Source organism: Amyelois transitella, chromosome 18 (assembly GCF_032362555.1).
Source record: "Amyelois transitella isolate CPQ chromosome 18, ilAmyTran1.1, whole genome shotgun sequence".
NCBI classification, from domain to species: domain Eukaryota; kingdom Metazoa; phylum Arthropoda; class Insecta; order Lepidoptera; family Pyralidae; genus Amyelois; species Amyelois transitella.
In genome coordinates, this window is record NC_083521.1 from 8248896 (window position 1) to 8274852 (window position 25957).

The 25957-nt window shown below is 34.6% G+C and overlaps 1 protein-coding gene across 6 annotated transcripts in view; it reads left to right on the forward strand.

The window, feature by feature from the left end:
* LOC106137434 (steroid hormone receptor ERR2) overlaps window positions 1-25957 on the forward strand; it is a 39780-nt gene that overhangs the window by 4358 nt on the left and 9465 nt on the right. The window contains exons 1-2 of one of the 6 annotated variants that reach the window (XM_060949310.1): window positions 540-952; window positions 23730-23876. In XM_060949310.1, the coding sequence (XP_060805293.1) occupies window positions 920-952; window positions 23730-23876 (180 nt within the window). In that variant the 5' untranslated portion in view covers window positions 540-919. Of the gene's footprint in view, window positions 1-539; window positions 953-22424; window positions 22889-23729; window positions 23877-25957 lie in introns of those variants that run through there. The other 5 variants (XM_060949306.1, XM_013338259.2, XM_060949309.1 and 2 more) reach the window with 5 other exon arrangements.

Genomic DNA, 25957 nt, shown 5'->3' on the forward strand with positions numbered 1-25957 from the left:
CCGTGTTCGCCTGTTCTGTAGGTTACTTTCAACCATTATGATATATGTAATAACTGCTTATCATAAACCGCAAAAAAGACACATAATCTAGTAGGTACTAATTTTTCTCCCGTTTTTATATCTTTCTTTTTTTTATCAAAGATCTATGACATTTTCAGGCGCTCATGCCTGTCTGTATTTATATCTTCAATGCTGATCAAAATCCTAATTACATTCATATATACCTCTATATTCCTTGCGGGGTAGACAGAGCCAACAGTCTTAAAAACACTGAAAGGCCACGTTCAGGCTTGATGGCTTATGAATAATGACTGGAGAAGTCAGTCGTGAAATAACTTATGTAACGCATTAGCGTTATGTAAGTATGTATTAAATTTTTGGTGATATGCAACTGCAAATCGAAAGATACATGGATTTGTCATCGATAACGACGCGGAAGCCATATCGCCCTGATACTGCAAGGTAGACTCTTTCAAACTATGTATTTAAAGTACAATTGCAATGCTCTGAGTCTAGCGCCGCGTGCACTGCAATAATGTCGTGAGCGTGGAAACGTGCTTTATGCAGTTAGCAGTTACTACCATTCAGGTGGCACGCTGGCCATGACGACGCGCCACTGCGCGGGGTGGCGGGGCGTTCAGCGAATGTGGGTCGCTCGCGACTTATACCTAGTCAAGTTCAAGGCCACACACCGCAAGGGGGCGCCCGATCGCCCATAGATGGCGCTGCGCGATTCGAAGTTCGAAATTTTGCGAGCTCGGGGGTGTGGTGCGGGTCGCGGGAGAGTGGCATGGGAACGAATTTTCGGTGCAACACACACGACACGACGCTGCACTCGTCTACCGAACGTCGCGACGCGCAGTACTTTCGCGCGGCACTACCTAGACTTGTACACTAACCTAAAAAAAAACAAACCGAAATGGACTGGACGTCGATGGAGATGGAGGACGTGGTGCGTACTATTTTTTTAAATATTTGTTTTTTTTTTTAATTATTTTTCGGCTAAACTGTCAGTTGTTTTGCGATTGAGAATCGCCTTGACCTATCCTAACATGTTATCAACTGTGCCGAATTCGGCCGCAGTAATTGTACACAGCGGTTTTATTATATTTCCTCCTTTGAACGTTGAATAAACTTGAGATATAGTAACATATTAATTTCATTACAAAATATACATGCAGTTATGGACCAAAGGATGTTTGTGTGACGGACTAGATGTAAACAATTCTCGACATATCATTATGATCTCGCTTTGTATGTTATGTTAAACAGAAATGAGAGTGTATTTCAAAAGAATATTTTCAGTACGATAATTTACTTTTATTAGTTGTGCTATCTTGTAATTTATCATGTAGGTATTTTTTTAACAAACTAAGTAACATTTGTTTCGCTCGATATTACCAAAGGGGAAAAGCATAAAATAAGTATAAAAAAAACCAGTTCCATTTTTTTTACTGAAACAACTTTTACATTAGATCCTATTTTTTTCATACGTAATTATAATTCGAATTTTCTTCATCACATCATGCCAAACACAATATTTCCATTATTTTGTGTACATGACTTAAATAATAAATATGATTGGAATATTTTAAAATACCTAATATTATGTTAAAAAAAGGAAACTTAAGAGGGGAATATTTTTTGGATTGTTCTAGTTACTCAAAGAGAGACAAAATTATAATCATAGGATCTATACCGTGTCACGCTATAAACCTCTGTCTCATAAGTCACTACTGCCCTGGTCTGGTTTATATGAATTACCTAACCAAATAGTCTAAATGTTTACTAGTGAACAGAATTTTCATCCAAATGCTTTGCATAGTTTAAAATATGAAGAGCAGATACTTATTAAGAAATTATAATAGGTAATGAATCAGTGTTATTTAAAGATAAAAAAATCACGTGAAAGTCACGTTTAGAAAGATTCGCGACCTGACCCAACCGTGGTGTTTATTTTACAATCAGTGATCCCAGAAACTTCATCAAATATCATTTTATATTCTAGTACCTACCTAAAACAAGAGCGGACATTGAAAAAATATAATAACATCAGTAAAGTAATTTAGATAAAACTGAAATTGCCGAATATAACGACATGGAAAGATCCGCGACCTGCCTCAATCAGTGTCAAATCACAAAATCATTCGTGAAAAACCTCGTCAAATACATATTTCAGAACACCATGAGCAGACGAATTTCTACCATAAAGCCAAACGGCTGAACGTGGCCTATAAGTCTCTGCAAAGACTGTTGGCTCTGTCTAACCTACAAGGGATATAGACGTGACTATATGAATGAACAAAGAGCAGACGAACAAAAAATATAATATCATCGGTGTACAAAATAATGTATGTAGATAAAGATATTCACGTGGAAAGTGAACGCCGTCCGCGACCTGCCCCAACCTGTGATCGATCGCGCCTACCGCCCGTGTCTACTGCTATTTGCGGTGTTTCACATCTACGCATTTACCGGCGCGCTTTTTTTCTGTTCCTTGATAAATTTTCGTCTAGATGTTCTGTATTCGCTCAATATCTTGGGCGTTTGTTCTTTGTTCCGTACTAGGTATTCGATTTTTTTTTTGATTTGGCGTTCTTTATTGATATGTTGTCGGAATTGCATAGTGTGCGTTCAATTAATTGGAATGTTCGAAATTGTATTATTTTATTTGAATCAATATTTTTGTTTTTTAATTTTCTATTATTATTTATTGCGGTTGAATACTTATCTAATGAAGTTAAAATATTATTTCGGCGCATCTTATTTATTCAGATGACGTTATTATGTATATCGATGCACTGGCACATATACACACTATATTTTTCAAATAAGCTAGATGTTAAAAAGAATATCCATGAAGCTATATGTATGGCAGAACCAGTTAAGAAATCATTTTAGTGAAGACTGTCAGTTCTAAGAATTGCGGGAACCAAATTGATGGTTTCGTAAAACGGACCTATAATTTTATTATAGATATAATTTATGCGTGTGCACATTTTTATAAGCTCCGTTTCTTTACATAGGTACAGTGTGTAGGTTGACCATCAAAACGAGTTTGATAACGCATCAATCTATATTATCTCTGGAACTAAGAACAAGCTTCTTCATATTAAGGCTCAAATTAAGATCTTTAGGTAAAACAAGAAATTCTTTATGCTCTTAAAATTATTATCACAGTGTCAGTTTTTTTGGTCAGTTTCATTAAATTTTAGGTTTCGTATCTAACAAGAAGTAATATTGTTAGATTAATGTTGCAAATGACATTATTTAATTTCATTATTCAATAATGAAAAGGTATAAGGTTGCCTAGTAATATTTTAATATCGTCTTTTTCGGTATACCGGTGACGGTTCTAGTATCACCTTCAGACTGTGAACAAATATTTGATGTCTAAATCCACGGCTGCCCTTTAAGTTATACAGTTTAGGCTTTAGGGATGTTTATTTATTCATATTAAGGAAAAAATACGTCTAGAAATTAAACTAAAGAGAAATTTAGTACAAGGGTAGGTACTTCTTATTTTGACGGCCTCTTTGGCGCAGCGGTAGTACGCTTGTCTGTGACACCGGTAGTCCCGGGTTCGAATCCCGGCCAGGGCATGATGAGAAATTAACTTTTTCTGATTGGCCCCAGGCCTGTCTGGCCTTGGATGTTTATTTATATAAGTATTTATTACATAGTATCGTTGAGTTAGTATCTCGTAACACAAGTCTCGAACTTACTTCGAGGCTAACTCAATCTGTATGACTGTTCCGTATTTATTTATTATTTCTTATTTAGTATCAGTCTGCCAATTACTGGCGTTATTTTTCATAAGTTTACTTTTGTATCTAATCTATTTACAGCGATGCATCGTGCATACGATTATGATATTATGACGTGTGGCCTTGACTGTACCTTATCTGTACCTCAATCTTTCCATGCGATACAAAATGACACATATTGAATCGTTTTCATGTTTTGTAATAGACCTTGTATCTATGTGAAATATAGATACAAATAACAAAACTCATCAATCGCGAGGAGCTTATATGTGTATTAAAGTAATGGGAAAAGTGAAATTAAAATAATTAAAAAAACAAAAACAGAATAGTTTGTGAAAAGATTCCAATTTAATATAAATATATACTTATATCCCAGAGAAATCTCAAAAGCTGGTTGGAAATAAATGTGACAACATTACCTACCACATATATCTAATGAAATTTAAAAAATGTATGCCTTATGTAACTCTTTTTTTAAATAAAAATATGTATCTATGAGTTGTTGGATGTAGTACTTACAGTAATAAATTTATAACAAAATACACTGATAAAATATAACTAATTGTCAATTATTACTTAATCGACAGAGGCGAGATTGAATATGTTAAATATATGTATACATATAAGTATTTCTTTTTAGCAATAATGTTGTGAATTTTATTAATAACTAGCGGCCCGCCCCGGCTTCGCACGGGTGGACATATTTTTGTGTTTTATATTTTGAAATAAATTTATTTCAAAACAAATATGTCACTTTTGAAGGTCTATTCTATATCTGTGCCAAATTTTATCAAAATCGGACCAGTAGTTTTTGAGTTTATTCCACACAAACATACAAAAATACAAATCTTTCCTCTTTATTATTAGTGTGGATATGTATAACATTTCTGCGTTCGCCGTTAGTAAATGTACTTAACTATTTATGTGCTAGGCATATCGTAATCTGTAAGACCGCACGGTCATGGGCAGGGTCGAGTTCATTTGATAAAGCAGTTATTGTTTCATAGTTTTGATTTCCGCGATTAAAATTTATATAATATTATTATTAGTGTGGATTATAGTAATGTATGTTTGAGAAAAAAATAACTACAAAAATTTACACTTAATTTGAATTAACTGTAAGTTTAACATACTTAGGTACCTCAATTTTTTGTATCTTAATAAAGGCTTTACCCGTTGTTTTTGGCGCATATTATATAAGTGCTCTTTGACATAACTTTTGTATCGTAATTATTATGAATATCAGATTACGTTGAGGTAGGTACACTTATTTCTTTTGTTTCAATAAATACATCTATTGTTTTGCACTATTAAAATCTATTTAAAAATGCACTGAAAAAGTGTAGGATGGTTACCTACTAGGCCAACTCGTCCTTTAGTGACGTAGGTTAGGTACCGATTCGTTAGCGCAAGTGATTAAATGCTTGCAGATGTCTAGACATCTCTTTGTTTCTGATAACTTGTTGTAACAAAGCCGTTACTGTTTCAATGTTTTCGTTCTTAATGTTTCATGATTTAGTACTAGCGCAGCGGCGTACCGTTGATAAAAAAAATGTGGAATGCGATATGCAACGTTATAAATACTCGATTATCGCGTCGGTTGTCTTCGTCAGCACTACGCCGCCCGCACTTTAAGTCTAGATGTAATGATACGATTCGAATCACAGTGCAATACATATTGCTGGTCAGCTTAGTGCGTCTCCGGGTACGTTTTCGATACCTGCGAGCAATATATGCGGTGCAACTAGATGCTTTCGGCAAATTCGGATAATTGACGACGTCGGTGGAACGAGGTGGGTGTGAGGGGGACTCGGAGATTCGGCGGTTGGCCTTGGCAATGAACCGGCGGCACGCACACTAAAGCAATCTATTCGTATTTGCAACCCGCACACATGCCATCAAGAGTTTTTCCACGAATTGCCTCCTCCTACACAAATAGGGTTGTGAACGGTAAGATATTTGTTGACACAAAAGAGATTTGCTATGGAAATCAAAAATGAAGAAATGAAGATTTTGCGATTCCTAGTCTAACTGAAAAATCTACCATTTACTTCTCTCTTAATATAAATTCAAGATGCATTAATTAAATTTTATAAAATTTAAATTTATTGATGCATAATAGATTTTTAAGTAGCAGACTTCCAATTAAATCTTTAACGATGCAATATAAGAGGATAATATTAAACAAATTATCGTTATAAATACCTATACTTATGCAATAAACAAAATAACAGATTACATGGACATGTTATAACGTAGTTCAACCCTACAGCCAAAAAAGTTAACTAATGTCTGGCGTCGCGTCGCCGCCGCGTGCCTGCCCTAAGACAACCTATACATAGACGGCCTAGGGCCCACTGATGTTTATCGATAAAGCTGAGAAATTCGGCTTCAAGTCTGTCTACTGTGTTTTTGGTACTTAGATAAGAATCTTATGTTGGAAACAAGTGTAGGTAGGTGTAAGTGTAGTGTTACTTTTCACACTTCAAATCATATTTTTTTGTGATATACGCTAGCAGACGGTGTAAATTAGATTTTTTTTTCTATTCAGTTATATTATAATTATTCTTTTGTTGTTTTAAGTTATGATATTTTTAATATAACAGAATAGATATTTCAGAGACACGACATAATAGGTACTACTTGCTAGATAATTCATGTGATATTTGTTCAGATCGGCCTTTGTTATTGATTAACAAAATTGCTAACCTTGATACATTTTTTAACTATTTTATAGGTACTTAAGTATATGAATACTTGATTTAACGGAGAAAAATTTGGGAAACTCGCCTTTAAATTTATTCCTAGGCTTGTAGGTATATTATCAAGATTGTATACCTATTCAAAATTGACATTGACTTGAAATAAATTAGTGTCATATAATAGTACATAAAATCTCGTCTACATACCTTACGGGGTAGACAGTGCCAAGAGAAAAGAGAGAGAAACACAAAATTTAGGTTACCTTGTAATGTGACCTAAATTTGTTTTGGAGAAATATGATTGCCTGTAATTTAAATGTCTTGTGAACCAATATTTTTCTATGTTCTCTTTCATGAGTATCATAAATTTGTTTAAAATTTTCAGTAGAATTTAACATAAATTTACTTATAATTAACTTAAGTATATACAAGCAATCAATTGCATTTTCATTAGTTCTATTTTCGTTTTCTTATTCAATAACAAAAGACAAGGCCAAAGACCAATTTGACAATTTGCAGTCTAAAAGTCTTTGATGTTTTAATACATCAAATTAAAATTAATTAAATATACATACATACTTACATTATAATCACGTCTATGTATGTCTTGAAAAGATTGATAGGCCACGTTCAGCTGTTTGGCTTATATGTAGATGGAATTGAGATTCAAATAGTGACAGTTTGCTAGCCCATCGCTTAAAAAAGAATCATATATAAAGTTTATAAGTCTATCCCTTAGTCGCCTTTTACGACAACCATGGGATCGACACGGAGTGGTCCTATTCTTTTTTTCTAAAGTGTTATCGTTATTCTATAAGTAACTTTATAATGATCAAACTTAGGTATACTTATGATATAACTAGATTAAACTTACCTAAAATGAAAATAATAGGACTTCTCCATCTCATTCCCATGGATGTCGTAAAAAGCGACTAAAGGATAGGCTTATAAACGTGGGATTCTTCTTTTAGGCGATGGACTAGCCACCCGTCACTAATTGAATCTCAATTCAAATTAAAGCCAAATAGCTGAACGTGGCCTATCAGTATTTTTAAGACTGTTGACCTTGTCTACCCCGCAAGGGATATAGACGTAATTATATGTATGTATATAATTATTACATTACAAAAAGAGGCTTAAACTAAATAGGCTTGGGCTATGGATGATGTCATCGAGGTTAGACAGACTAGGCAGACATGCAAAAAAACAAAGGAAATCTAGATTCTGGCTAACTGTAATAATTATATAGGTATGTATTTATGTAATTTTAGCTGATCAAAATCTTTACAATAACCGTAAAGGTTTTGCCCCCTCCACCTCATTCCCACGGATGACGTTAAAAGCGACAAAGGGATATTTCTTTTAGCCGATATAGGCTTATAAACTTGAGATTTTTCTTTTAGGCGATGGGCCAGCAACATGTCACTAAGTATTTGAATCTCAATTCTATCATTAAGCCAAACAGCTGAACGTGCTCTGACTACCCCGCAAGGTGACGTGACAATATGACGACGTAATAATATGTATGTATGTATGTTATAAAATACACCTACAATAGTTTCCTTTTAAGTAATCTAATTACGGAGCTTTCTGTTTTTCTAGAATTTCGCTGTCAAAGTCATTAATTAGGTATTTAATCGAAATATAAGTTAACATTTTAATAAAAATTCTAACTGCAATTTTTTTACGTAGGTTAGTAAATATTTTGTTACTTCGTTTTACCATAAATGGTGACACTCCTCGAGAATTACCAAAATCTTCTTCCCAGAACGAAAAAAGAAAAGACTGAAAGGCCACGTTCATCTATAAGTAGGTATGTCTTTATAATGGCATGAGATTCAAATAGTTACTTAGTGTCAGGTTGCTAGCCCATCGCCTAAGTAGGTATAAGAAGAAGCCCAAGTTTTAAGCCTATCCGTTAGGTGCCTTTCTTTTTTTATTATTAAAGAAATTATTGTTTTTTTTTTTTCAATAATATCGTCTGACCGACAATAGGTAGGTACAGTTAGTACAAAAAAATCACATTTTATTGTATTTTTCGGGCACTTGGTAACACAAACAGGTTAGGTATTCACTAAGCATGGGTATGATAATTAAGAAAATGTGCGGGACATGTTTAAACATATTGTTTCTAGGTAACTTATATGTAGGTAAGTACGATGCTTACCTCATGAGTTTGTCATTTTTTTTAGCGTCATTGAGAAAATTCCATTAGACGCCTTTGACGATTTCTTCAGACGAATTGCTGACGACTCGAACACGAGTCTTAGTATATTTTATATTCTATGTTTATAATTTACTAGTTGTGCCCGCGACTTCGTCCGCTTGGAATAGTTATTTTGGGCATCATTGAAGCCCTCAAGGATGAATAATTTCCCAGTTTTTTTTTTCATATTTTTAATTATTTCTTCGCTCCTAAAAGTTGCAGCGTTATGTTATATACCTAGCCGAAAGCTTTCCTCGATAAATGGTTATGGCTATTCAACACAAAAAAATTCAATTCGAACCAGTACTTCCTGAGATGAGTAGCGCGTTCAAACAAACAAACAAACTCTTCAGCTTTATAATATTAGTATAGATTTGTTTCGATAAATAGATAAGTGAGCTATCACCAATATCATTGACGTCGTGCTCTAAATCTGTTATATCAAGTTTAAATAATATAGTAACATAATGATCATTTCTGAAAATATAACAATAAAAATTAATTATAGCACAAATTAAAATTTAAATATCGAAATCATTAGAGATCAAATTTTACCAGGTTATAAAATTGACTTTGGGGATCGCTTCTATCTATGTTGTATATTTATATATTTTTATCTAAGTAAAGATTTCAAAATTTATGAGTACAAACAAATGCATACTTACAATACATTAATACATATGAATGGTGAAATTAAATGTCATGCCTTTTCAAAACACACGACATATAATATTAGTTACGCATCTTTGTTACATATAAGTAACAACCAATGACATTTACCTGAAACAGGCCGACCAATCGTAACGAAGTTGCGTTGGCGCAGTTTCAAGATTCGAACACTTTGCCCTTACCATCAGCAGTAGGTAAATAAAGGGACCAATCTGAAAGTGAGCTGCGCGTGTAAAAGACTCGGGGCGGCGCGTGCATTTGATAGCGTCTGGTGGGGCGGCCGGGCGTGTTGCGCGTACGCATTGCGTGAGGACAGTGCGTGCACGACTCTCTGGCCGTATGTGCCTTTACGCCCTTGACGAATCCGAGTGATATTTGTGCTGTGAAAATGTGCGCCGTGGAACAACTGTTGTTTCTACCATTTATAAACACGCTCAAAATGTATTCTATGAATGTGAGTTTTCTTCCATTATTTATGTTAATATGCTAAAAATATTGTTTGGTCAACATTTCTCACCTCTAGGGTCGTTGACCGCTAAAGGTAACAATTCAACATTTCTGATTCATCAGTCTAACTTTTAAGATCTATATATATTTATATTAGTAATCTCTTTGATATATATTACAACATACAAATTTATACTGATAGATAATTTTATTGTAGGTATATTATTTTTCCTTTCATGATTTAAACTCTCCTTCATATTCCAATTTTAGCCTTATAGAATTCGTACTAACTCCTGCATAAGCCATCCAATGGTTTCGAGTCTAGGAGACTTAATACAAAGTTTCCCTTTGTCCTGATTGGTCCATTAAATTTATCGATCAGCAATTAAGATATTTAATCTTTAGTTTCAACTTCCTTGGAAGATTCCTATCATGTCGCGGTATAGACTCCCAAGAAAAAAGGTCGAGTGTCACTTATAGGTATTACTTCTTTGCCCCAATGGTCTGAAAAAAGCAGAGTATTTATTTAGCCACACAATTACTACAGTTGAAATAATAGCGCTTGTCTGTGACACCGGAGGTCCCGGGTACGAATCCCGTTCGGGGCATAACGAGAAATGAACTTTTTCTTATTAGCCTTGGTCTTGGATGTTAATTTATATACCAGGGAAGTATTTATTATAAAATATAGTACCTATCGTTCAGTTAGTATCTCGCAACACATGTTTCGAACATACTTCGAGGCTAACTCAATCTGTGTAATTTGTCCCATATAAAAAAAACTTTTTTTTAGAGAAGTTTTAACCCCTCGATTTTAGAAAATAATTGAATTATTAGATTTCTCACAGTAGGTATTTATCCTTACTCTTCTCAGTAGCATCTACTTCTTGTCAGTAATACCTAAGTAAGTAATTTCGCTAAACCCGCGTTGCTTTAAAATAAGACACCTACTTACTGGCATTGTTTTCCGTCGCTAATTAAATTACTTATTTAGTTACCAGTATTATATACATACATATTATCACGTTTTATACCTTGCGCGGTAGACAGATCCAACAGTCTCAAAGAGACTGAAAGGCCGTGGTTAGCTCTATGGCTTCATGATGGAATAAGGATTCAAATAGTGACAGGTTGCTAGCCCATCGCTTACAAGAGGAATCCAAATTTTATAAGCCTATCCCTTAGCCTTTTACGGCATCCAAGGGAAATATATGGATTGCTTCTATTCTAAAGTGCGGGGAACCACATGGCACTAGAAATCATTTGTTTATAAGTTAGAAATATTATGGTTACGTCTGTCTAAGTACATGTTATTATATCAATAATGTATGATTTATCATATATGTAACATTTTAAAATTTTATCTGGGGTTAGGGGTTAGGATAGCTTGGCAGACAATATCTATTAAATGGTTATTGATATGATTACTTAGGTATCATCTACAGAAAGGAATAAAACATCACAAACTTCTGTGAAAAAATAAAAAAAAAAAACATTTTTGTTTTTTTTTTTACAATAGAAGCACATCAGGCAACTTCTGCCTGATTTATAAATCTAAAGGAATCTTTTATAAAATATATTTTTTTACAAGGCATTTATGCTTCTTCGCTGTCATAAAACGTTTGAAAAAATTAAATAAGTACCTAAGTATCTTATTAAATTAAATAAGCATCTTATTAAACTAAAAAAATAAATAAAAATGTTATTATTTTTTTCATAAAATTGGTTGAGGTTTAATTATGACATATATTTTGATAAAAAACAGAAAACGGATACGGGTCAAAATTTGGATTTAACTGTACATACATGATGAAACAATTGCTGCGTAGTATCTATCGTTTGATATATTACGTCGATAATTAATGTTTACGCATTATCAACAATCTCATTGATGTTTTGCACTTATTCTGTAATGTTTGATATAACACCACGTGAATGATTCCAACAAATAAGCAGGCGATAAACAATAAATTGTATTATAAAAACTTCTTTACAATCCTGACCGATATCGAAAATGTCACTGTTGTGATGGCCGAAGGGAAATGTTGTATCGTTTCATTTCTTCCATTGTAAACTAATATTCCTAGAGATTTTTAATCATTGTCTAAGTAGAGATATCACCCCTTACATTAAATTAAACTTTTCTTTTGTAATTTTGTATCATTATTTTTTAATTATTATTAATTTAGTACCAAATCTGTGATCAAATTATCAATTGACATATAAAGCGTGTCAACTAATGTCGTCTATGTAGTAGATTATCATACTTATTGTCTTCGTTTGGTCACGCAGCAACAGATGGCGTTACTGTTTAAACTCCCGTTAACAATGAGCTACTTTAAAATTTAAACCATTTTTTTTGGAAAATACGGAATTATTTTGATAATAACATAATATAGATATAGAACGCAGGTTTTCTAAGTAATAACCCATAGTGAGCATTTCTGAACTGCACACAATAATATATTTAGAGGAAGTCTCCGTATTTTAGAATATTATTGTAAAAATATTATACCAATATTTATCTGATTTTTATGAGATAACTAGTTTTAATTTGAGACAAATTTTATTATCAACAATAAAATCGGTCATACATATTAATAACATACTGAGAAATAATAATCATTAATTTTTTTAGAGCCAAATACTTTAGTCATACTTCTCGTATTATAAACTAGCTGTTAAGTTTAAATCATACTAAGGTCAATACCTATTCGATCTATATTTTAGAGGTTAATACTTTTTAAAATAATTTTCAACATGTTTCAATTACATTCTGCCTTTGTGTGACCAGGACTTGAGTGAAATATCTTATTTGCATGCTAGGTAGAGTACAAACTTAACATTATTAACCACATTTTTCCGATTTCCGAGTTTTATAGAAATTAAAATTAGCGCTCAAATTTTAAATTTTACATTTGATTTTTATCTGTTTCCTATTAAAGTTGACTTGCATAGAATGCTAGTTTGTTTGTAAACTCTTTATTGCACAAAAAAGAAAACATGGTATAATACAGTAACTGGAATGATTTAAGTTTACAGGATCAAAGTTTTAAATGAGAGCTTTTCAATAGATGTTAGTAACATGCTAAATTTTCAACCAAATAGATGGGAGGCGTTGCGTTGGAATGATTTTTAACGTGATCATACGATTCATTGAACAAGAAGGTTTGGGGAATATAAGTATAGGATTTCCGGTAATACCTATAGAAAACCAATACTCTATTATTATAGGAGCATGTTTGAATATAGGTTTGGCATATCTTAGATCTACAAATGCTGTGTATTCTTTTTCCAAATTAAATTACACGTCTATATCTGTGACAATAATGGAACAATGCGCATACATTTATGGTTCATAACATAAACAAGTGGTATCTAGAATTGTAGATTTTATCCTTTCTTTAAATTGTCTGTAATTTCTTAATCCTTTTGAAAAAAACATCCACGCTTTACGTCATAAAGTCATGTAATACAGCGACTGGCTTTGAATTAAAAACAAGTATGATCGCGAACTTCGTTCAAATTATCTAAAAATATATGTGCTGCGCAGTTCGCATTAAGTCATTGTATGTAACAAAGATAATGTTTATTTACATTTATACTTTTAACGCATACTTATTTATGTTTAAGTAGCGACCCGCCCCGGCTTCGCATGTGTAGAATTTATACATATGAACCTTCCTTATGAATCACTATTAAAAAAAACCGCATCAAAATCCGTTGTGTAGTTTTAAAGATATAAGCATACATATAGACGCGGTAAGCGACTTTGCTATGTAGTGAAATCAACCATGCGTTAGAAAATATGGAACAGCCAACCAGACATATTGTGTACCAAAGATGCGGTGAGATCCGGATCGTTTCAGCCATAGGCGAAAACATTCTGTTTGCAATGTGATTTGTGGTTTCTTGGTGCTCGCGCCCGGAGCCTCCGCGCCTACCGCCGGCCGCCGTGGCGTAGGTCGGGCCTCGAGCTAGTGTCGACGGCCGGCCAATGTCACCCCGCGCCAGATATTCGGCCTCGCTCCTGCCCTGCCTCACGCCTCTCCTCGCGTCTGTCTCGGCTCCGAAACGCTACGCATCATTTCCGAACGGCGGCTCTTTGGAGACGTTTTTTAATTTTTGTGCTCCTTGTTCTTTGATTTTGATAAGTTTATTAATTTGAGGCGACTGGCAATGCTGCATCAAAATTCATAGTAAGCAAAGCCGAAAGAACGCGCCGAGAACGTTGTGCGTGCGCGTCAAAAGAATGCTAATCGTTGGACAAGTTCCGTTCAATTGGGGTAGGTCGTGGTAACATGCGTACGCTGGTTACATAATGGCACGCCGCATCGACAGGTGCTTGCGAAGCTTGTGATCTTCCGCGTGATATTGGGCGCTGTCGGTCGTCGACCTCTTGCTATCTGCGTTATTTAGCTCGGCTCAATGTCGGCACAATGTCGAATCGCGTCGAGTTCACAGACCGAGCCGCGCCGGTGCGTTCTTTGCACAGCCGCCTTGTTCGACCGAATTTTATAGTCGATTAGGTATCGAATTTTATATATTCAAGTCTAGGAATTCTGTTCGAGCATTAATTTCATTGTGCATGTATAATTTGTTTGTGTAGATTATCACTGCTGCGTAGTTGAATTTCTGGAATATTGTCTTGTTTAGATTTAACTAGTTTATACCTGTGGCGGCCTCTAAAGTCTGCAGAGCACTGGTGCAAAGCTCAATGTTTTTGCCTATGACTCATTTTAACAAAATTTAGGTTCGATCACCGGTCACATCAAGATGAAAACGACTTGTCTTGATGATTGAGTAGTGCTCAAATGCTCACATTATATTTCGTTGTATCTGTACATATTGACGTAACGAGATCGTTATTTCCCAAAGTACTTACAAGAAAACTTAAACAAGCAATTATCTCAATTTGAGTGATGTAATCGTCACATTACCTCAAGTAGTTTTTATCCATTCCGGTGAAGGTCTTGCTAGAACTGTCCCAATTATATTCATCTTAGGCAGGGAGGCCTCTTACGGCATCAGTCTCCCAACGGATCTTTTATAAGTATCTTCACGGTCACCACTTTTTGCTAAATTATCATCTTGAGTTATATTTCTAGTATGTTATGTCTATTGTCACGTTAGTGTTTCTCTAAGTTTTGAGTTTTTTTTTGTTTCCTTAACCATATATTAATTTTGCAATCATTGAGAATTGTTCCAAAATTTACTTACTATTTTCCGTTTAAATTGCCCTTTGAGCAACTATAGGGCTTTGGAAAAAACATCTATGTACCTACCCGAAATTTCTGCTTTGTATATGAAAAGACCGATGAGTTTGAATTGTGATTCAGTAATGTTGTTTCATGTTAATTGTATAAATACTTTGCTCTTTAGACCGGGGTTAGTTGGAATAAGGGTAGGTAATACGCTGAAACTATATCATGATAACAAACGGGTCGCCATAAAGCATGGGCCGTCTGCTTCGTCGAAGCTACAGTCGGTTTGTAGGCTGCTGGGCTGCGCGACCTCACCGCGCGGAAACCATGCGGCGGTCAAGGCCGCCGTCTAGACGCACCCCTCCCCCCACCGCTCGCCCTTCGCCCCAACCTCACTTCCCGCCACCCCACCACCCATCCCCACTACCTATTTGGGCTCCACAGCCGCCGAATTTGCCTGGGCAAAGCCTCATCAAACACAGTAGGCGTAATCCATGACCTGCCTCAAGCTATTTTAAGCTCATGATGTTTTGATTAACCTCTAAGAGTTACAACGCAAAATGGTGAGAGATGGCTTCTATTTTTATCCGCTTATCATTATAAACAATTTCACTTTTGAACTCAATAACCAGTGGTATGATCGAAATCTAGTAGTCTAGGTAAAACTTAAGGTCTAGGGATTTTCCAGTAATGAGTTCGATTCGATCTTGTAGGCGACATGGGTATTGGGAAAGTTTTTCAGTAGGAATGTAGGTAAAATAGTTCTATATTTAGATTTCTCTTGGTCTCCAACATTGTTAATTAGTTTTGTAGAGTCTATTCCATTAACGTTTTAATGTATTATACTTTTATCTGGTTAAGAGTACCCGAAACCGCCGAGCTTGCATGAAGAGAGTTATGAATGTGGATAAAGCGAAGGAAGTATGCAGAGATCGTAGCAAGTGGAAAGATGTAGTCTCTGCCTACCCCTCCGGGAAAGAGGCGTGATTTTATGTTATGTTTTGTTATTTTGTATTTGGCAATGTATTTATTATTTTAATATTTTCCAGTTAATTATTAAAAATTAATTAGTATTTTGTCTTAATGGTTTGCTTGTGAACCACTGAAAAATGGCGTAAGTATTCTAACAACTAACGATTGTCATGATGTCATACAAGTCATTGCACTTTGTGGTTTTTTTCTCACGTCAATATTATACCACCTTCTGTTGTCATTTCAATGTATGTTGAATTTAGTTTTGCTTTTAGAAATTTAATTAGGTAGTAACAAATGTGTGTTGTGCTCTTGCGCATTTGAGACGTCGATTTTAATTGATTCAATGATTTACTTAAATTATTTACATTTTTTAAATATTTTCGGACAAATAACTAACGCTGCATCTATGCAACTATGTTGCTGCATCTTTGATTTGAATAAGTTATTATTACATTGTTCTTACGAGATTTAGTTGTATAAAAAAAAAAACAATAAAATAAAATGTAAAAACACATTCACGTGTTGATTTGTAACTTGATATTGTGTTTGACGTTAACGTTATTTATTAGTAATCCTTCGAACACTTCCTCTTAACCATGAGTAATGCCAGTAGGTACAATTGTGTAAGTCATAGACTACTGCCGTAGACTCTGTAGACATGTTTACACAGATGTTGTTTTTTTAAACCTGAATCGTATGTTTTATAACGAAACGCTCAAAGCTTACCTCACATAAACGACTATATAAAGCGTCTTATGAATTTTGTCACATTTGCGGTAGTACGCTTTTCTGCGACACCGGAGGTCCCGGGTTAGAATCCCGGCCAGGGCATGATGAGAAAATAACTTTTTTTGAATGACCTCGGTCTTGAATATTTATCTTTATGAGTAGTTAGTATCTCGTAACACAAGTCTCGAACTTACTTCGAGGCTAACTCAATCTGCGTAGTTGTCCCGTATATATTTATTTGTGAATTTGTTTATTTTAAATCAATTTTCATTTCTTACAAGACAGAACCGATTTTTCTTATTATTCTAGAAATTTAGACCTTCGTTAAGGCGGGTTCTTAAATAATCACTCGAAATCGAGAAAATTGGTTACAAAAATCCTCAAGGTGAAACGCGGTATAAATAGAAATCCTGTAAAATTTAAATGAAAGTAAGTTGAATTTCCATATTTAACTGAAAATAGCATAACGATAATTTATTCTATTAAGTATGCATTGTAAGTATAGTGAAATGAAGGTTACGAAACATATGCCAGTTATCATTACAGAATCACATAGTTGACATTGATAATATGCTGCGTGTATAACAGCCAATAAAATAGTCTCGCGTTGTGTTGTGGTAGGTCCGGGTTTTTCTATAATGTAAATCACGAGGTCACGCGTTCTATTTTTTCGCTCTGACACACGTGTCGCTCACACTTATATGTAGAGGGAGCATTTGTCCAAAATTAACGCACATATAGTCACGTCTATACCCCTTGCGGGTTAGACAGAGCCAACAGCCTTGAAAAGACTGATAGGCCACATTCAGCTGTTTGGCTTAATGATAGAATAGAGAGTCAAATAGTGACAGGTTGCTAGCCCATCGCCTAAAAGAAGAATTCCCAAATTTATAAGGCTTTCCCTTATCCTTTTATGACATCCATGGGAATGAGATGGAGTGGTCCTATTCTTTTTTTTAATCGGTAATCGGTGCGGAACCACACGGCACTAAAGTCACGCACGGCATAGGTAGAACTAAAGTCTTTATTACAAAATGAAACTTGTCAGTTTGACCACTCTTCGCTAATAAGTAGCTATTCTGCAATTTTTTCACCTTTTTTTTTACCTAAGAATGCGTCAGTGTTTTAACTCGAGCACACCTAAGCATTATTTACTTAATAGAATTCGCAAGTCTACGCTGAGTCATATATCCGGTTCTCTATGGATCAATATTAAGAAAAAAATACATACACTTACTTTGTATTTGTTTGTAAACTCTTTATTGCACATAAAAAAGGAATATAACGAATCACAAAACAGTCATTGGATTCAGAAGAATATGTACAATGGCGGACTTATCCCGATCGGGATTTCTCCTAGTATTAAGTTTACTTTGTTATATGAAAGTAGTGAGAGAAACTGTTTCTTTTTAAATCAACATGTTTTCTATAATTTATTTACACTCTTGTCTTCTAGATGTCTTGATTAAATTAAGGACGTCCTGGTAAAAGGTCAGGTCAAGAGTACCCGAAACCGCCGAGCTTGCATGAAGAGAGTTATGAATGTGTGGATGAAGCGAAAGAAATATGCAGAGATCGTAGCAAGTGGAACGATGTAATCTCTGCCTACCCCTCCGGGGAAAAGGCGTGATTTTATGTATGTATGTACTTGACTTCTCCATTAGTCTTTTATTAAAAATCTTATTTAATTTGAGTACCTACATACCTACGTCATAAAAGCAACGCGCTTGCCAAATTTCTGTGGTATGACAATTGCGTTGAAAGATCTGTTGGTTTCGCTTTTTAATGTATTTATTTATTTAAGATTAGAGAAGAAATTATAATAGACGAGTAAGTTCTGAATAGAGGCACCTTTTTATGCATTCCCTGTCTGTGAAACCTGCGTCATCTGCACCTAGACAGTGTTAACTCAATAATTACATACAGCCTTTAAAGGAATCATAGTTTGAAGGTTTATAATCGCATAGAAAATTAATGCCATCTTATTAACATACAATCCAAGTACCAAAATGGCTACGTTGTAAAGATGTGTGAGGTTAGTGTTACCATGTTACAAATTTAATTATCAACAAGTATTGTTTGAATTCTTACACTCGGTGCCCTTCCTTTAGCCTTGAAATCACTGCAGTATTTATTTGAGTTTCATAATATTGTATTATAAAATAGTGAGTCATTCAAGAATATTTGAAATATCATACATACATATAATGACGTTTATATATCTTGTTAGGAAGACAGAGCTAACAGTCATGAAAAGACTCATAGGCCACGTTAAGCTATTTGGCATAATGATAGAATTGAGATTAGTCATGAAAAGACTCATAGGCCACGTTAAGCTATTTGGCTTAATGATAGAATTGAGATTAGTATAGTGACAGATTGCTAGCCCGTCGCATAAAAGAAGAATACTCTTTTTTCATATTAAACTTTATATACAACTAGATTATTTTAAGCTATATTTTTTATTTTCCTCTTTCTTACCGAAAATGTGGAGGTTGTTATTTTCACGAACGGATCTTTAAATGACGAAAACAAATTGCCAATCATTCTGACGTGTACTAAACTTTATATAAAACTAGATAATTTTAAGCTATATTTTTTATTTTCCTCTTTCTTACCGAAAATGTGAAGGTTGTTATTTTCACGAACGGATCTTTAAATGACGGAAATAATTGCCAATCATTCTGACGTGTACAGCCAGTGATGCCTGACTATGCCTACCTCAACATCAGAATTGTTGTGCCCGCGTTTGGCAGATCTAGGAGTCGTTTATCTAATCTAAAAGGTGAGACCGCGGTCGGCCGGTCACCGACCCCTCCCCATACCTATTGCAATACATCGGCGCAGTAGGTAATCAGGTACCATTATCAGTTATACACGTCTCGTAGGTATCTGGTCCTTATCTCTGCTGATATGTAATTCGGACTGATGCGCAAACAAGTCGAGCAAATATGTTTTTTTATTTGCAAGGATGTGGTCCTACTGTATTTTGTGGGAATTCGAGTTTTTTGGTATGAAGGAAGGTAAACGGAAGAGCCTTAAAGGGGATTTCTTTTTCATTGATAAAATGACGTGATATTCCTGATTCCAAGTGCGCTTGGAATAACGATGATGTATAAAAAGTTAACAATAGTGACCGTTTCTAGTGGAACACAAAAATATATTTTGTTGGTATAAGAAAAATCAAATTAAATACATATTTTGAATAAGACGATTTACTTCAAATAATATAGGACAAAATATTAATTTCAATAACCCTATCAATATTTGCTTTTTGTATGTATTTAATTAAGATACAATTACATTTATACATATTTATTGTATTTAATGGCATTAAAAAGAGAATTCTATTATGATACAGAACACACATATTTATAGAACACAGGAAGTCCTTTGACGGAAACTACGTTGTTTCAGAATGTCCTGTCTGTCATTACCTACTGAGCGGACGTGATTTACATAAGTATTGCGTTTGAGTCCTTTGCTATGAAAAAAAAAATCTGCCCTCATTTGCATTATGTTATTTGGATAACCTCAAATTATACTAAACTCCGAATAAATTCACGACAAAAATTCTTAAAAGAAATGTTTTCCACGAGCGCCCTGGATATTTTTAGACCGCTTTCGCAACAGATCTTTATATTATTCAACTGCTTAAAATATCATTAATATGTACTACTCTGTCAAGAAAGTAGCAGGAAAAGATCAATAATACACAAACTGTTTGTTATTCATCCAAATTTATTTTATTACCTTCAAAATATGCTCCTTTAGAAACGATACACTTACGCCAACGAATAATCCAATCATCAAAACATTTTTTAAACGCTGTTTCCGGAATTGAGGTCAGTTCTCGCCGCGAATTCTCTTTTATGTCTTCTACCGATTGAAAACGGGTGCCACGAAGTGGTTATTTGAGTTTAGGAAAAAGAAAAAAGTCGGCTGGAGCCATATCTGGTGAATATGGTGGTTGCTCGATGGTATTTGTTGAGTGTTTGGTTAAAAATTCGTTCACAATGATGGCCTTGTGCGAAGGTGCATTATCATGGTGCAAAATCCAAGATTTTTCTTTCCACAAATCTGGCCTTTTTCGTCGCATTTGCTCTCTTAAACGCCGCATAACACTCAAATAATATTTCTTATTTACCGTTTGACCTTCCGGCAAGAATTCCGAGTGCACAACACCGCGATAGTCAAAGAAAACAGTCAACATGACTTTGACTTTTGAACGACTTTGGCGTGGTTTTTTCGGTTTCGGTTCAGTTGGAAGGCGCCACTCCGAAGCTTGTTGACTAGTTTGCATGTCAAACTCGTAAACCCACGTCTCGTCACCAGTAACAATGCGTTTCATGAATGTTGGGTCGGAATTGACTCGTTCTAGCATGTCCTCAGCGACTCTCATGCGATTGAGTTTTTGAAAAAAAATCAGGTCTTTTGGGACTAGCCGAGCGGCAACATGTTTCATACCCAAATTATTAGTTAAAATGGTACGGATCGACTCGTGAGATACAGAAAGTTCGGTGGCTATCTCTCTCAAAGTTGAATGAGGATTTTCAGTCACTATTTCCTTCACTTTTGCGATGTTAACTTCAGTTGCAGACGTTGATGGCCTACCAGAGCGAGGCAAATCTTCCATCACATCTCGACCGCTTTTGAACGCTTTGTACCACTCATAAGCACGAGTTTTTGATAAAGTCGATTCACCGTAAGCCTTCTGTAACATTTTCAGTGACTCCGAACACGATATTCCATTGGCAATGCAAAATTTAAGACAAACTCTTTGTTCGATGTTTTTATCCATTATGAAATTAGCAATACACACTAGATATGATATAACTAAAAATAGCACTGTATTTAATGTAAACAACAGATGCAACTCAAACTCCGCGCCAAAATGGAAAACAGTTGTGCCAATCTAACAACAACAAAAAAAAACAAAAATTTGAATTTGGAACCATAAATAAATAATCCATTCCCGATACTTTTCTGACTGAATGTATGTTATATATTTTTTTTTGTTATCGCATTACCGCCTCATGTTTACATATTTATCTAAGCGCTGTAGGCATATAAGAAACTCTGTTGAGGTAGGTCGCGATTGCTCGAACGTTCTATTAGAAAATAGGCAGAACAATTTACCGTTGCTCATCAGCAATGCTCGCATTATGAAATAAGAACAGTGAACTGACCATTCATAATAGGAATTAAAGTGATGCGTAGCGATTATGTGCATTCAAAACTATTTTAAACGTTTGCAAGCCGCTTGCGTCATACAACATTATCATGTATAACAGCCGCCAATGTCAAGCGGACAATGAACTCGACTCGCGCGCATCCTTGAAACTTTTATTCGTCGTAGATAAATTATTTTGTTTTTCCAATGCAAGGAAACATGTTTGGTTGGTGCAAGATTGGTTATTTTTTTTTTAGCCAAAACGTGACTTTTTGTAATTAACGAAACCCGGCTTTACGCCTCATTTATAATATTATGGTAGATTTTTTGGAATTTTTAATTAGTTTAAAGGTAAATTATACTCAACATGCTGCGTTTCACAGTTTGTTTTTTTTTTCGTTAACTATAATATTATGTGCATTTATTTCATACAACCTCTGCGATGTTCTTCGCAATTCCTTAGTTTTGTACTTAAACAAATTTTATACTTACAACATCTTTAAAAGTCCTATAAAATATGTCTATCTTAACAATTTATTTTTAGTAAACTCAAGTTGGAAAGGTTGTTATTTGGTTATGTCAAGATGACTTCATGATGATCACGAGCGATTTTGGGCGGAGAGAGTAACAAAATAAAATCAAAGAAAGGTTGCGTAAATAGTAAGAAAGTTAACTAACCTAACCTAGACACGAAAAAGATTTAAAAAATTAACACATGGAAATAAATAATTAAAACCTGCACTTGATATTGCAAGCTGAGTAAATATTCTGTGATAATTGTCGCAAAAGCCTGCGACTGAGGTGAGGTGAACACGTAACGTAAAAGCTAACAACTTTCTAGACACGCCGGTATAAAAGAAACCTGAAAAATTATTCTCATTCTTGTAAAAGATGTGCCCTTCAGTACCTCACAACATCTGCATTAAGAATTTCAAATGATAAAGTAAAAAAAAGACAATGAAGCCTTGAAAAATGATGGTGGAGATAAAACATTTAAATGAAAACCCAGAGATGATGTAAGACAATTTAAAACTGTATAACTTAATTTAAATTCTGAGTCAGTGGGTCACGCTCGTGGTCACATATATGAAGGGCAAGCTGAATATGGTGTATTTGTTTGATAACATCATGACGACAGCTAACTGTACTAATAATGACATTTTATTTTTAGATTTGTTTTTGAAAATAAAATCTTTAATGGTATTTCCGGGGATTTTTTTCAAATGTAGTTTCTTTTACTGAAGAATTAAATTTCACGAGTATGACCCAGTGACTCAAAATTAAAATAAGTTAAATTTAATATTCTAAATTGTGTAAAACGTAACTTGTCTTGGTATTTTCAATTTTTTTGACATGAACATTATGACATTGCATACAAGAGTATTATTTGAATAATTCTCAAGTTTACACAAAAATACAGGATGTATAAGAGGATGGTCTGCATTAATAATCAAAAAGAGGAACAGCTTTAAATAATCGATGTATTTAGACAATTCTACTATCGCACATCAAAATATCTACATAAATATCTCTGTGGTGCAGCGGTAGTGCGCTTGACTGTGTCACGGTTGGTCCCGGGTTCGATTCCCGGCCAGGGCATGACGAGGAACGAACTTTCTCTGGTCTTGGATGTTAATGTATGTATATATGTGATGATATAAGCATTTATTATAAAATATAGTATCGTTGAGTTAGTATCTCGTAACACAAGTCTCGAACTGACTTCGAGGCTAACTCAATCTGTGTAATTTGTCCCGTATATATTTATTTAAATGATTTTCTGATCTTTTTACACGTAAGTACAACACAATACTGTTATAACATCCAAAGGCAATATGTACAATTGATCATGAACAGTTGTTCCAGGTGCAAATGATGTCGGCAGTGAGCGGGGAGCCGATGTTACGTAGAGTCAAACAAGAGAACGAGCACCCGCCACAGTACTCCACCCCGGAGCCCCAGCCGCACATCCTGCATCAGCGGCCGATGCAGATCATGCAGGAGGTGAATACTTTTTTTTCTTAAATTTTTTTTTATTGACGTAGGACTTGTGCACCAAGGGAACAATAATCAGGCCTTGTTAAACAAATATTCTCTTACTACACCATAGCAAATTCCCTCTGACGTTATGTCAACCGCATTGTCAAATTTGCCACGATTTTTCTATAAAAATAGTTTAATTTTTTTTAATATTTTACATATCTATACATTAAAACGTGCTGTCGATAGTGAAAGTGCCTTCACCTACAAGCACGTGTTTTATTCAAGCACGCCATTCGAGATGTAACAGATAAAAGATAAAAATATATATATATATATATGTTGTGCTATACTTTTATTGAAAGATTAACTATATATATTTGGGTATAATAATTACTACTTTGCTAAGAAATCATATTACCCATCATGGCAAATCTTCTTACTAGTAACAAAACCATTTACGAAGCTAGAATTGACACATACACTATATATGTATATTTAAAATTGTGAAGAAAAAAAATAGGTAAAAAAACTTTTTAAGTTAAACGGTTTTATGTTAAACATACATTGCAATGTTTAATATAAATGTACTAAAAACCAAAAAATAATAAAATAGATACAGTCGTGGGAATTATAAACATATGCATAGACTAGACTAAAATAAAACCGTGGGGCACGTCAATTGTCTACAATCGTTGATTAAAATGTTTGTTTTGTAATGTTACACTATAATTAGGCAGTTGTTCAACCGACAACGATGGACGTGTGATAAGTAGGGCTAGAATGTGGAAACAAGTTAGCAAGCTCGATTAAGCGAGTTTTAGGGTTTCATAATGTTGAGCGAGTAGTACTTTTATCATAAGTTTTGTCGATTAAAGACAAACTACGAGCAGTGAAACGATTCCTCGCTAGCCAGCAAAATAGTAAGTAATTTGCGCACCGTCTGCGGGCCAACTGCCTAACGACGAATTAAACGATTCTTCTATCGCACATTAAGTCTATAATTTGTAGACAATTGACGTGCCCCACGGTTTTATTTTAGTCTAGTCTATGCATATGTTTATAATTCCCACGACTGTATCTATTTTATTATTTTTTGGTTTTTAGTACATTTATATTAAACATTGCAATGTATGTTTAACATAAAACCGTTTAACTTAAAAAGTTTTTTTACCTATTTTTATTTTCTAGTTTTTAGTTTTTTTGTTTTTGTAACGAATAAACTCAAAAACTACTGGACCGATTTGAATGAAATTTGGCACAGGGATAGACTTAACCTTCAGGAGTAACATAGGCTACATTTTATCCCACTGCTTAGATTTTAATTTTGAATAGTAAATTGTATTCTACTTGTTGAGACCTTTCATTTGATACCCATGTTGATGGGATTGATAAAACCTAAGTTATCCGCCATTTGGTAGAGGCCGCCATCTTGGATTTCAATTTTTTATAGTATATTGTATTCTGCTTGTTGAGCCCTTCCATTTGATACCCATATTGATGGGATTAATGAAACCTAAATTATCCGCCATTTTGTAACGGCGGCCATCTTGAATTTATAATGATAATGAATAAACATAATTATATTGTCACCAAAATCCAAAGTGTATACAAAATTTCAGATTAATCGGTTGACAGGAAGAGGGTGAAATTTGAATTACTAAATTTGACCCAAGAATAAATAAAACAAACGGGGTGAGCTAAATAAAACCGTTTAAAAAAACAGCGCCACGTGCGTTCGCCACATCATGCAATATTGAAGTGTTGCCGTCCGACTTTCAAATAGCTATTGATACCGGTTCGATAAACAATCGATAGTTTGAGGAAAAACAATAGTACTATCGATAACCGAATGTATTGCAACAAAATTGGTAATTAATTATTTTTGTTGGTGCACTCTAATGCCGTGTGGTTTTCGGCACTATCGGATGTCGTAAAAGGCGACTAAGGTATAGGCTTATAAACTTGGGATTATTCATTTAGGCGATGGGCACAATTTGAATCTCAATTCTATAATTAAACCAAACAGCTAAACGTGGCCTTTCAGGTTTTCACGACTGTTGGCTCTGTCTACCTAGCAAGGGATATAGATATGTATGTATGTA